This window comes from Coregonus lavaretus (assembly GCF_964263955.1).
Source record: "Coregonus lavaretus genome assembly, chromosome: 32".
NCBI lineage: Eukaryota > Metazoa > Chordata > Actinopteri > Salmoniformes > Salmonidae > Coregonus > Coregonus lavaretus.
The window spans coordinates 27,215,346-27,230,028 of record NC_140019.1 but is presented as its reverse complement, the minus strand read 5'-3'; the positions used below and the strand labels follow the sequence as shown (position 1 = coordinate 27,230,028).

At 45.4% G+C, this 14,683-nt stretch overlaps 1 protein-coding gene across 4 annotated transcripts in view; it reads left to right on the top strand.

Annotated features, from left to right (window-relative positions):
* enox2 (ecto-NOX disulfide-thiol exchanger 2) overlaps positions 1–14,683 on the top strand; it is a 286,837-nt gene that overhangs the window by 60,421 nt on the left and 211,733 nt on the right. For all 4 annotated transcript variants that reach the window (XR_014610462.1, XM_084150596.1, XM_084150598.1 and 1 more), the window contains one exon: positions 6,095–6,187. Coding sequence is in view for 3 of the 4 variants with exons in the window: in XM_084150596.1 (XP_084006722.1) it covers positions 6,154–6,187 (34 nt within the window). In the remaining variant the exon portion in view is untranslated. The remainder of the gene's footprint in view (positions 1–6,094; positions 6,188–14,683) is intronic.

Here is a 14,683-nt window from a genome sequence, read left to right as displayed (position 1 = left end):
ACTCAGGTAAGACAAGGGGTGGCGGTCTGTGTATATTTGTAAACAACAGCTGGTGCATAAAATCTAATACTAAGGAAGTGTCAAGGTTTTGCTCGCCTGAGGTAGAGTATCTCATGATAAGCTGTAAACCACACTATTTACCAAGAGAGTTTTAATCTATATTTTTCGTAGCTGTCTATTTACCACCACAAACTGATGCTGGCACTCAATGAGCTGTATAAGGCCATAAGTAAACAGGAAAACGCTCATCCAGAGGCAGCGCTCCTAGTGGCCGGGGACTTTAATGCAGGGAAACTTAAATCCGTTCTACCTAATTTCTTCCAGCATGTTAAATGTGCAACCAGAGGAAAAAAACCTCTAGACTACCTTTACTCCACACACAGAGACGCGTACAAAGCGCTCCCTCGCCCTCCATTTGGCAAATCTGACCATAACTCTATCCTCCTGATTCCTGCTTATAAGCAGAAACTCAAGCAGGAAGCACCAGTTACTTGGTTAATAAGGAAGTGGTCAGATGACACAGATGCTAAGCTACAGTACTGTTTTGCTAGCACAGACTGGAATATGTTCCGGGATTCTTCCGATAGCATTGAGGAGTACACCACATCAGTCACTGGCTTCATCAATAAGTGCATTGATGACGTCGTCCCCACAGTGACCGTATGTACATACCCCAACCAGAAGCCATGGATTACAGGCAACCTCCGCACTGACCTAAAGGGTAGAGCTGCCGCTTTCAAGGAGCGGGACTCTAACCCGGACGCTTATAAGAAATCCCGCTATGCCCCCCGACGAACCATCAAACAGGCAGAGTCAATACAGGACTAAGATTGAATCGTACTACACCGGCTCTGACGCTCGTCGGATGTGGCAGGGCTTGCAAACTATTACAGTCTACAAAGGGAAGCACAGCCGCGAGCTGCCCAGTGACACAAGCCTACCAGACGAGCTAAATCACTTCTATGCTCGCTTCGAGGCAAGCAACACTGAAGCATGCATGAGAGCATCAGCTGTTCCGGATGACTATGTGATCAAGCTCTCTGTAGCCGATGTGAGTAAGACTTTTAAGCAGGTCAACATTCACAAGGCCGCAGGGCCAGACCGATTACCAGGACGTGTACTCCGAGCATGTGCTGACCAACTGGCATCTTCACTGACATTTTCAACATGTCCCTGACTGAGTCTGTAATACCAACATGTTTCAAGCAGACCACCATAGTCCCTGTGCCCAAGAACACTAAGATAACCTGCCTAAATGACTACCGACCCGTAGCACTCACGTCTGTAGCCCTGAAGTGCTTTGAAAGGATGGTCATGGCTCACATCAACACCATTATCCCAGAAACCCTAGACCCACTTCAATTTGCATACCGCCCCAACAGATCCACAGATGATGCAATCTCTATTGCACTCCACGCTACCCTTTCCCACCTAGACAAGAGTAACACCTATGTGAGAATGCTATTCATTGACTACAGCTCAGCGTTCAACACCATAGTGCCCTCAAAACTCATCACTAAGCTTAGGACCGTGGGACTAAACACCTCTGCAACTGGATCCTGGACTTCCTGACGGGCCGCCCCCATGTGTTAAGGGTAGGTAACAACACATCTGCAACGCTGATCCTCAACAAGGGGGCCCCTCAGGGGTGCGTGCTCAGTCCCCTCCTGTACTCCCTGTTCACCCATGACTGCATGGCCAGGCACGACTCCAACACCATCATTAAGTTTGCCGACGACACAACAGTGGTAGGTCTGATCACTGACAATGATGAGACAGCCTATAGGGAGGAGGTCAGAGACCTGGCCGTGTGGTGCCAGGATAACAACCTCTCCCTCAACGTGATCAAGACAAAGGAAATGATTGTGGACTACAGGGAAAAAAAGAGGACTGAGCACTTCCCCATTCTCATCGACGGGGCTGTAGTGGAACAGGTTGAGAGCTTCAAGTTCCTTGGTGTCCACATCACCAACAAACTATTATGGTCCAAACACTCCAAGACAGTTGTGAAGAGGGCACGACAAAGCCTATTCCCCCTCAGGAGACTGAAAATATTTGGCATGGGTCCTCAGATCCTCAAAAAGTTGACATCCTGACTGGTTGCATCACCGCCTGGTATGGCAACTGCTCGGCCTCTGACCGCAAGGCACTACAGAGGGTAGTGCGTACGGCCTAGTACATCACTGGGGCCAAGCTTCCTGCCATCCAGGACCTCTATACCAGGCGGTGTCAGAGGAAGGCCCTAAAAATTATCAAATACTCCAGCCACCCTAGTCATAGACTGTTCTCTCTGCTACCGCACGGCAAGCGGTACCGGAGTGCTAAGTCTAGGTCCAAAAGGCTTCTTAACAGCTTTTACCCTCAAGCCATAAGACTCCTGAACAGCTAATCAAATGGCTACCCGGACTATTTGCACTGCCCCCCCACCCCCACCCCCTCTTTCACGCTGCTGCTACTCTGTTTATTATTTATGCATAGTCACTCTACCCACATGTACATAATACCTCAATTACCTCGACTAACCGGTGCCCCCGCTCATTGACTCTCTACCGGTACCCCCTGTATATAGCCTCCCTACTGTTATTTTATTTTACTGCTGCGCTTTAATTATTTTTTATTTTTTACTTAACTTAATTTTTTCTTAACTGCATTGTTGGTTAAGGGCTTGTAAGTAAGCATTTCACTGTAATGTCTACATCTGTTGTATTAGGAGCATGTGGCAAATACAATTGGATTTGAATACATCAGGTTATAGGCCTAAGCTATGTAGTGGAAAGAGATCATTCACACCAACCATATATTTAAAGGGACTTTGTTAAAACAAATTCTTACAAGTTTTCTTTGTTCTATTCTTCCTACCTTCAGTTCTGTAATACTTTCATGTTTTCAGGAACATCATTTCAAGCAGTGATTTTACTTTCTCTCCTCCCCTGAAAAATTTAGATTTTGGGTCCATTTTCCATTTTAATGGCATCCACGCTCTCAGCAAGACTGTCTGGCATAATGATGTAATTCTCTCTGGAGCCATTCTCCCCTCTGTGACACACGTTTAAGCCTGGATCTGAACATGCATTTCATAGCGGCAGAAAGATTTCAAAGATTCGTGCTAAAATTCTATTTTCCCAGACCTCGGCTCTTGTCATTAATAATCATTACACATTTGCTGCCTCTGAGTCTGCAATGTGAGGGGTTTTTTTTGACGGCAAGAAATTCGTAGCCTAGGCCGGTGGGTGGTAAGATATGAAAAATGTCACTGGTAATAATGTGTAAGGAAAGTGGGTGTTTTTAGAGTGAATAACTCATGGTTATTGTGGTGTATTTGGGTGGTTTAATGGATTTCAGATCTCTTGGTCCAGTCCAGAAAGCAACATTTTTAAACTAGCGGAGATCTCACTCTGGAACTTTGATATGCCAGTAGAGTATATTTTGTTCACCAATATATATCAAAATTAGCCAAATCTAAAATGGTGAATTATCAATATTAATAAATTAATGTAAGAAATGTTTCATTGAAGTCAAAATACTACTCATATTACAGAGCAAATGGTAAAGCATCATATTACTTTTTTTTTGTTGCTTTGTAGCACCTACAGATTAAACACTATGGAGTTTTAAAGGAGGCCTGGGTAAGGCCAAAATCTCACAAATGTTCACAGAAGGACCCTTCTATGGATTACATTTCGGGAAGATACCCCAAATCATTTGACTGTTTCCTTATAGTTTCATGAGGAATCACCCATATTATTTGGTGTCACTCCAAATGGAAAGGAAGAAGGACCCTCTCTCTGCTGTCCCATAACTTCCACTACTGCTGTGATTACCAAACTCGGTCCTCGGGACCTCAAGGGTTGCACGGTTTGGTTTTTGCCCTAACACTACATGGCTGATTCAAATGATGAAAGCTTGATAATTATTTGAATCAGCTGTGTAGTGTTAGGGCAAAAACAAAAACGTGCAACCCTTGGGTTCCCGAGGACCGAGTTTGGGAATCCCGGCATGACAGCCTTAATCTGTTTACCCACCAACAGAACCAGTAGCCCAACATTAGCTTGGGAAGCTAGCTGGATGCTACACTTTGATATATTTAGTTACCCCATAAAGGATACTGAGCTATTGGCGAGGCTAAATGCAACTCATCATGTATTCATTAATTAGTGGTCTTCGGTCTACATTCTTGCATAGGGTAGCCTAGTCTGGTTAGCAGTGGAAGCACTCCTCACCTTGCATAAGCATAGTTAGTGCACTGCCCTCATGATGTTTTGCCTCAGTCTCTTTACTGCTAAATATGTGTTCATAACCAGCCTCAAGTGCATGCTGGAGCCCACTTAGTGCACAGTGTGAAGAGCAGACTGTAATTCATCCATGACCTTAACATGTATTGTGAGTGAATAAAAAGAGAGCAACATTCAGGTGGCTGGTGCCAGGGGGAACATATGGTCTTTTGGTTTTCTACTTCAGTCGGAAGATCCTCGGAGGGTCATCAGTGTGTGAAATTAAAGACCCGTTGAGGCTCTGTGTCACACGGTCAGCCCTAGGGCTGGGAATTGCCCGGGACCTCACAATATGATATTATCACCATACTTAGGTGCCAATACGATAGGTATTGCGATTCTCACGATAGTGATTTTATTGCTATTTTATGTTCCAAACATATTGCTCACCATATGTCTGCTGCAGATACAGTGGGGGGGAAAAAGTATTTAGTCAGCCACCAATTGTGCAAGTTCTCCCACTTAAAAAGATGCGAGGCCTGTGATTTTCATCATAGGTAGCTGTTTGCCTGTCTGTACAAAGTGTTGGAAGCATAGTGAGAATATCCTCTCAGTTCCAGCCGTGTGGTTTGGTAAAATACATGTTTGTGGTCCTTTGTGGCTCAGTCGGTAGAGCAAGGTGCTTGCAATGTCAAAGGTTGTGGGTTTGATTCCTGCTGGGGCCACCCATACGTAAAATGTATGCACGCGTGACTAAGTTGCTTTAGATAAAAGCGTCTGGTAATTTGCATATGCGCAGACCATGTTGCTATTTACCCTATCTTTTGTTTAGTCTGGGTTAATCACATTCACATGGAGGACGAATAGATAAAAGAGAACCTGTTTCTGTCCTGTTGGCTATTATTCACCATGACACTTGAGGTACTGGTAATCAACAGCTCTGGACCAGTGTTGGAGCCGGACCTGGAACTCTCCTGTCTAAAGACAGAGAGGCTGGTGGTGGTGGGGTGGGGGGGAGGGGGGGGAAGGAATGGTGGGATGGTTTGGGAGAATGGAGTGGAAGAAGCAGGTGAGAGGGATGGAGGGAGGGAAAGAGTGATGGAAGGAGGGAGTGGAAGATGCAGGTGAGAGGAATGGTGGGATGATTTTGGAGAAGGGAGTGGAAGAAGCAGGTCAGAGGGATGGAAGGAGGGAGTGGAAGAGGTGGTGGAGGGAGCACGAGAGGGATGAAGGGAGGGAAACCCAGCAGCGTTGCAGTTCTTGACTCACTCAAACCGGTGCGCTTGGCACCTAATACCATACCCCGTTCAAAGGGCACTTAAATGTTTTGTCTTGCCCATTCACCCTCTTGATGACACATACACAATCGATGTCTCAAGGCTTAAAAATCCTTGACTGATGCAGATTATCATAGCAGGAGAAAGCCAATTGCTCTGGTCATCACGACACCCTCTGGGCCTCTTTCAGTCTAATATAATACATCACAGTGAGTATTCTCTGTGCATCGGTCTCTGGCAGCTTTGTGTTTTTGTATTTTCCTCCATGGTGTCCCCCAAGGATGAGTGTAAATTCTACAGTCACTGGGACCCTCCTGATCCACAGCTCTTTCTGGCTCAGATGAGTGTCTCCTCTACAAAGCAGAAGGGCCGTGCCTCTCAGAGAAGCACAATGACATCCTCCTTTAGTTATCATCTTTCTCTACTTAAGACTAAACACTATTATTGTGGCCCTTATTACCCAGTCCTATTGGTGTCCTTGAACCAGCCACAGAATTGATGAGCTGAGATCCCAGTAGGGCATATCGGTTCTCTCAAACGGCATGGATCTAAAGAGAATGAACAGAGAATCATGGGGCCATTGTTGTTGATGCTGTTTCATCACAGGGGAATCGCTGAGAGACCAGAGGGGCTGAGATCAGAGGCAGCGCCACCACAACGCCATAATGTACAAGGACTACAGATCAGGACGAGCAGCAGGTAAGAGCTCTGTGTGTGTTAGTGTGTTTGTTTGTGCACGAGTTTGCGTGTGGAAATAGAGTCTGGAGAGGTGCATACATACCGCAGCCCCGGAGGCATTCTCAGGTGCAGTGTCCAGATTTCATGGCTCTTAAGGGGATTTATTGTCAACATTCTTGCTGAACACCAGACAAGACTGTATTTGTCCCCTAGAGGAAGTGTCCTTCTACCCAGTAGGGCCTCCTCTCTTCTGCCCAACCCCCCTGGAGCTACCCCCACTATTACACTGCCTCTGCCCAACCCCCCTGGAGCTACCCCCACTATTACACTGCCTCTGCCCAACCCCCCTGGAGCTACCCCCACTATTACACTGGCTCTGCCCAACCCCCCTGGAGCTACCCCCACTATTACACTGGCTCTGCCCAACCCCCCTGGAGCTACCCCCACTATTACACTGGCTCTGCCCAACCCCCCTGGAGTTACCCCCACTATTACACTGGCTCTGCCCAACCCCCCTGGAGCTACCCCCACTATTACACTGGCTCTGCCCAACCCCCCTGGAGTTACCCCCACTATTACACTGGCTCTGCCCAACCCCCCTGGAGCTACCCCCACTATTACACTGGCTCTGCCCAACCCCCCTGGAGCTACCCCCACTATTACACTGGCTCTGCCCAACCCCCCTGGAGCTACCCCCACTATTACACTGGCTCTGCCCAACCCCCCTGGAGCTACCCCCACCATTACACTGGCTCTGCCCAACCCCCCTGGAGCTACCCCCACTATTACACTGGCTCTGCCCAACCCCCCTGGAGCTACCCCCACTATTACACTGGCTCTGCCCAACCCCCCTGGAGTTATCCCCACTATTACACTGGCTCTGCCCAACCCCCCTGGAGTTACCCCCACTATTACACTGGCTCTGCCCAACCCCCCTGGAGCTACCCCCACTATTACACTGGCTCTGCCCAACCCCCCTGGAGCTACCCCCACTATTACACTGCCTCTGCCCAACCCCCCTGGAGTTACCCCCACTATTACACTGGCTCTGCCCAACCCCCCTGGAGCTATCCCCACTATTACACTGGCTCTGCCCAACCCCCCTGGAGTTACCCCCACTATTACACTGGCTCTGCCCAACCCCCCTGGAGTTACCCCCACTATTACACTGGCTCTGCCCAACCCCCCTGGAGCTACCCCCACTATTACACTGGCTCTGCCCAACCCCCCTGGAGCTACCCCCACTATTACACTGGCTCTGCCCAACCCCCCTGGAGCTACCCCCACTATTACACTGGCTCTGCCCAACCCCCCTGGAGCTACCCCCACTATTACACTGCCTCTGCCCAACCCCCCTGGAGCTACCCCCACTATTACACTGCCTCTGCCCAACCCCCCTGGAGTTACCCCCACTATTACACTGCCTCTGCCCAACCCCCCTGGAGTTATCCCCACTATTACACTGGCTCTGCCAGTGACTGGAGTCCTGTCACGTGTGTGTGTGAGATTTGGGATCTGACTAGGGCATCTTTTCGCTATCAGTTGAAGCAGCAGACTCAAACTAATGTTGAAAAACAACCGAGCTTGTGAACAAAACAATATAAATAGCCAAGAAACAGGAGATTTTGAGTAAATTAAACCGAATGTTATGCCTGTGTGCAACGCCTCCAAAAATGAATCTATCAGCACTAAAGTCAGTGCGCTCCGCTCCCCTGCCAGGCAGTGTTGCTGCGCGAGGTGGGATATAGGATTAGTGTTTATTTCTGCAATTAGCAGCAATGAAACAAAATAGCAGAAATACTTAGGGAAATGCTGCATTAGCTGTTTTCAAACTCACATGTGCTTATACTTCACTTTTGACTGTTTTTATTCACGAATGTAATGCTCGCACTGTAGAGCCCTGCAAATGAACCACCCGCCAACATGGCTGGTGGTCGCTGGTTCTAATCCCCGAGCTGACTAGGTGAAATATCTGTTGATGTGCCCTTGAGCAAGGCACTTAACCCTACTTGCTCCTGTAAGTCGCTCTGGATAAGAGAGTCTGCTAAATGACTAAAATGTAAATGTAATAAATGTAATTCTTACCCGTCAATACCTAAATCTACCCGCATTTGGCAGGTGTTAATTTTATGCCCTGGTGGTGTGAGAGATGGAGGGAGACCATGGGGGAGAGAGAATGAAAGCGTCTCTCGCCGGGCTTTGGTAGATGAGTGTGTCAACTTCTATTATGGTCACACAGTGTGGTGCACAGGTTGGTCAGATGATAATGAATGTACAGTCTGGTGTCTGGCCTCTCTTTCTCTCTCTAGCCTCCCCCATTCTCTCTCTCGCTCTTTCTGGCCTCTAAAGCGTCTGTATCTCCAGACTCTAAACACTATCTTTGGCCTCTAAAGGCTCTCAATCTCTGGACTCTAAAAGGTATGTATCTCTGTCCTCTTAAAGGTCTGTATCTCTGTCCTATAAAAGGTCTGTATCTCTTGTCTCTGGTGATGTTCCCTTTTTCCTCTCTCGCTCTCTCTCTCTCTCCATCCTCTTCACTCTGTCTTTGGCCTTAGCGGTCTGGTGTCTGATCTCTCTCCATATCCCACTCATCCTCTATCCCTCTTTTTGTCCTCTCTACAGCATTTTTGTAGTCCATCAGTGTGTGGTAGTATATCTCCCCTCTGCACTGCTACTCTCTGAGATATAATTAATCTCTAACTGGCCTCTGTCTGTCTGTTTGTCTGGCATCTCAAAGATGTCACATCTCTCTCTTTGCTGACTAATTGCAGCTTGAGAACCTTGTCCTCTCAGTGGCCTTTGACAGCACAGCCACGAGACACCATTAAAGGAAGGAAAGTCCAGGTATGAAGTTCAGGGCTACCACACCCTCTTAATTGGTGAGTGTTAGGTGCAGGGCAGGGTAGGGTAGGGCAGAGGGTGGGTGGGCTGGATATGCATTGACTTAATCGTTTCCTCAAGTTGTGATTGGAATGCTCTGAGATGAGAAAAACAATGATAATGAATCTAGAGAGTATGATGTTTAATGGATGTTAAATTGGCATGCTCAACTGCAGGCAGAAAATGTCCTCTGGGTTCCAATGTTTCTAATTAGATTGGTTGGTTCCATCTTGTTAAAGGCTCAGGACCTGTAACCTGACGAAGTACCGCCACAACGTATAATATTTTACCGCGAACACTGCAGCAGAAGCGAACGCCTTTCTTCCGCGTGAGGCTACAAGAAGCCGAGTTACCCTGTGAAGCTAGCTGTAGCCTATTGCCTGATTGTGTTCATGAGTCTGTTATTAAATGTGTATGTTTACTGCTTTTTATTAAATCATGTATGGCTACAATTATTGTATATAGATACATTCCTTCATATGGGCAGAATATTGTAGCCTAGGCCTATAAACATTTGTTGATATGGGCAAAATGTTGTATATACACTACCATTCAAAGGTTTGGGGTCACTTATAAATGTACTTGTTTTCTAAAGAAAAGCTATTTTTTTGTCCATTAAAATAACAGCAAATTGATCAGAAATACAGTGTAGACATTGTTAATATTGTAAATGGCTATTTTAGCTGGAAACGGCAGATAAAAAAAAAAAATGTGAATATCTATATAGGCGTACGCAGGCCCATTATCAGCAACCATCAGTCCTGTGTTCCAATGGCACGTTGTGTTTGCTAATCCAAGTTTATCATTTTAAAAGGCTAATTGATCATTAGAAAACCCTTTTGCAATTATGTTAGCACAGCTGAAAACTGTTGTGCTGATTAAAGAAGCAATAAAACTGGCCTTCTTGAGACTAGTTGAGTATCTGGAGCATCAGCAATTGTGGGTTCGATTACAGGCTCAAAATGGCTAGAAACAAATAACTTTCTTCTGAAACTCATCAGTCTATTCTTGTTCTGAGAAATGAAGGCTATTCCATGCGAGAAATTGCCAAGAAACTGAAGATCTCGTACAACGCTGTGTACTACTCCCTTCACAGAACAGCGCAAACTGGGTCTAACCAGAATAGAAAGAGGAGTGGGAGGCCCCGGTGCACAACTGAGCAAGAGGACAAATACATTAGTGTCTAGTTTGAGAAACAGACGCCTCAACTGGCAGCTTCATGAAATAGTACCCGCAAAACACCAGTCTCAACGTCAACAGTGAAGAGGCGACTCCGGGATGCTGACCTTCTAGGCAGAGTTGCAAAGAAAAAGCCATATCTCAGACTGGCCAGTAAAAATAAAAGATTAAGATGGGCAAAAGAACACACACTGGACAGAGGAAGATTGGAAAAAAGTGTTATGGACAGACAAATCAAAGTTTGAGGTGTTCGGATCACAAAAAAGAACATTTGTGAGACGCAGACCAAATGAAAAAATGCTGTAGGAGTGCTTGATGCCATCTGTCAAGCATGGTGGAGGCAATGTGATGGTCTGGGGGTGCTTTGGTGGTGGTAAAGTGTTAGATTTGTACAGGGTAAAGGGGATCTTGAAGAAGGAAGGCTATCCCTCCATTTTGCAATGCCATGCCATACCCTATGGACGGCGCTTGATCGGAGCCGATTTCCCCCTACGACAGGACAATGACCCAAAGCACTGCTCCAAACTATGCAATAACTATTTAGGGAAGAAGCAGTCAGCTGGTATTCTGTCTATAATGGAGTGGCCAGCACAGTCACCAGATCTCAACCCTATTGAGCTGTTGTGGGAGCAGCTTGACCGTATGGTACGTAAGAAGTGCCCATCAAGCCAATCCAACTTGTGGCAGGTGCTTCAGGAAGCATGGGGGGAAATCTCTTCAGATTACCTCAACAAATTGACAACTAGAATGCCAAAGGTCTGCAAGGCTGTAATTGCCGCAAATGGAGGATTCTTTGACGAAAGCAAAGTTTGAAGGACACAATTATAATTTATATTAAAAATCATTATTTCTATCCTTGTCAATGACTACATTTCCTATGCATTTTGCTATATTTCCTATTCAAACTCATTTCATGTATGTTTTCATGGAAAACAAGGACATTTCTAAGTGACCCCAAACTTTTGAACGGTAGTGTACATTTGTTCATATGGTTATATAAAGGCTGAAGGCTAAAAACAGCCAATATCTAGATTCTACAATGCATTTTCTTTTTAAATAACATTTTCTTTTTATCTAGTTTTTACGCCATCCATTAAAACCAACCATTCGCTATAAAACTTTTATTTATCAACACAAAAGCTTAGCAAAATAATAAGTAGGCCTAAAACATTTATTTCAAATAATCCCAAAATTCAAAAAATAAGAGTAGGCTACATGACAAGCGCCATGCTCTACCAACTGAGCTACAGGAGGCCCATGACAATGCAATTCAAAAAGTAAGAGTGCCATAAAAACAAGTTCAAGAACAAATCTTTCAAGAATGTGCTTAATGTTCTGGTTTCATAAGGATTTTGGAGTCATTGAAAGGGTTGAAATTAGCTTCGCTGCCACCCTTTGCCCAGGGCCTGTGTCATGAAGAAGTGTCCAAGTAGACTAGGTGCTCATTTTTATCAGATGGATTTTGGAGTATTCACAACTGAAACGTAGAATTGTAGGCAACACTCTTCAGGTAAGACTCCAGCCTTTCAGTCGTGGTGTACTTCTAAACCAGTGACTTCAGATCCTTCTGTTGCTTGCGGTAGCAGGGTCTTTGCCATGGCTGTGAAACGCCAGCAAGTTGCTGCTCCATTCTCATTTCACCTATTTGCTTCTGTCATTGCAATTTCTTGCAATTTCTCGATGAACTTCCAAATGGTGGGGTAGGTAGCGCCAAGATTCGTCAAAAATGTTCGATACCAGCACTCCACTCCATTGTTGGTCTTCACCAATTCTTCCAGGACAGCAATGTAGTAGATTATCAACCATGTTATTGGCCTTGGGCATGCTGTCATCAATAATAAGAATAATAAAGCCATTATTATGTTAAACAAGACATACAGTGGGGAAAAAAAGTATTTAGTCAGCCACCAATTGTGCAAGTTCTCCCACTTAAAAATATGAGAGAGGCCTGTAATTTTCATCATAGGTACACGTCAACTATGACAGACAAAATTAGAAAAAAATTCCAGAAAATCACATTGTAGGATTTTTTATGAATTTATTTGCAAATGATGGTTGAAAATAAGTATTTGGTCAATAACAAAAGTTTCTCAATACTTTGTTATATACCCTTTGTTGGCAATGACACAGGTCAAACGTTTTCTGTAAGTCTTCAAGGTTTTCACACACTGTTGCTGGTATTTTAACCCATTCCTCCATGCAGATCTCCTCTAGAGCAGTGATGTTTTGGGGCTGTCGCTGGGCAACACGGACTTTCAACTCCCTCCAAAGATTTTCTATGGGGTTGAGATCTGGAGACTGGCTAGGCCACTCCAGGACCTTGAAATGCTTCTTACGAAGCCACTCCTTCGTTGCCCGGGCCGTGTGTTTGGGATCATTGTCATGCTGAAAGACCCAGCCACGTTTCATCTTCAATGCCCTTGCTGATGGAAGGAGGTTTTCACTCAAAATCTCACGATACATGGCCCCATTCATTCTTTCCTTTACACGGATCAGTCGTCCTGGTCCCTTTGCAGAAAAACAGCCCCAAAGCATGATGTTTCCACCCCCATGCTTCACAGTAGGTATGGTGTTCTTTGGATGCAACTCAGCATTCTTTGTCCTCCAAACACGACGAGTTGATTTTTTACCAAAAAGTTCTATTTTGGTTTCATCTGACCATATGACATTCTCCCAATCCTCTTCTGGATCATCCAAATGCACTCTAGCAAACTTCAGACGGGCCTGGACGTACTGGCTTAAGCAGGGGGACACGTCTGGCACTGCAGGATTTGAGTCCCTGGCGGCGTAGTGTGTTACTGATGGTAGGCTTTGTTACTTTGGTCCCAGCTCTCTGCAGGTCATTCACTAGGTCCCCCCGTGTGGTTCTGGGATTTTTGCTCACCGTTCTTGTGATCATTTTGACCCCACGGGGTGAGATCTTGCGTGGAGCCCCAGATCGAGGGAGATTATCAGTGGTCTTGTATGTCTTCCATTTCCTAATAATTGCTCCCACAGTTGATTTCTTCAAACCAAGCTGCTTACCTATTGCAGATTCAGTCTTCCCAGCCTGGTGCAGGTCTACAATTTTGTTTCTGGTGTCCTTTGACAGCTCTTTGGTCTTGGCCATAGTGGAGGTTGGAGTGTGACTGTTTGAGGTTGTGGACAGGTGTCTTTTATACTGATAACAAGTTCAAACAGGTGCCATTAATACAGGTAACGAGTGGAGGACAGAGGAGCCTCTTAAAGAAGAAGTTACAGGTCTGTGAGAGCCAGAAATCTTGCTTGTTTGTAGGTGACCAAATACTTATTTTCCACCATTATTTGCAAATCAATTCATAAAAAATCCTACAATGTGATTTTCTGGAATTTTTCTCAATTTGTCTGTCATAGTTGACGTGTACCTATGATGAAAATTACAGGCCTCTCTCATCTTTTTAAGTGGGAGAACTTGCACAATTGGTGGCTGACTACTTTTTCCCCCACTGTTCCTACGGGAAACATTGGCTTTCTTCTAATGTGTCCAACCCTCTCCCCAACCCATGTTGCCTGAAAGTATGACATGAGCTCCCTTCTCCAGGTGATGTTCCGGGCACTGAAGGAACTGCGTATCCAGCATAACTTGGAGATAACCCTGTTAGTGAGCGTTATGCGACCTCTGCATTCGAAGGCATTTTATTCGGTGCACTTCCAGAAGCACTTATTTGCGGTCTGTCGTTCCCTTCTGTAGGTGCAGCCTTCATGCCCCAATATATTTTTTTGAAGCATAGAGGATAAATTTGGTTTTCATTGCTTGTCAGGGATGTCACCAGGACCTTGCATAAGTGAGTGCCACTGGAAAGTTAGTGGACTATTATTTCCTCATATTGTAGGCCTACAGTCTGTGTATACACTCTTTTCATTGGCCTATGCTATTGGTTGCATTTAAGATATGTGTCGTTCGTTTTATTGATCTCAGTATGTCGAAGTCAGTATCTTGTCATTTTCATGGTATAAAAATATTATTGTAATGTGTAAAATGACGTAGAATAGCAGGAAATTATTTTAGAAAAGGCTATGTTTTTCTCAGAGCCGCAAATACAATGGTTTGTGGGTCCCCCATTAGCCCCTGGTCTTCAGGGCTGAGCCCCTGGTTATGAAATAGTTTGTCTGTTTTTTGCTGAGTTTTCAACACTTGACCTTGAGTCTGATTCACCAAGCTTGTCAGACCGCTGTTAATGTTGAATAAGGGCCAGAGTTTCTGATGCTCATCTGGGCAGATGGCACATTTGGTGCCTGGACCACAGCTCGCTGCACATCTCCGCTGCCAAAACGCATTAGAATACCCACTTGTACTGATGGACCACTTGTGATTGTGTAATAGAGGACTTGCTGCACTCCAGTCTACATACTGTGTTGTGCAAACACAAATAATTCCATTCCCCTTCCCCTCTCTTCAGTTTTTTGGTTAATGGTGTGTTTGGATGGTGAATCTGAGCA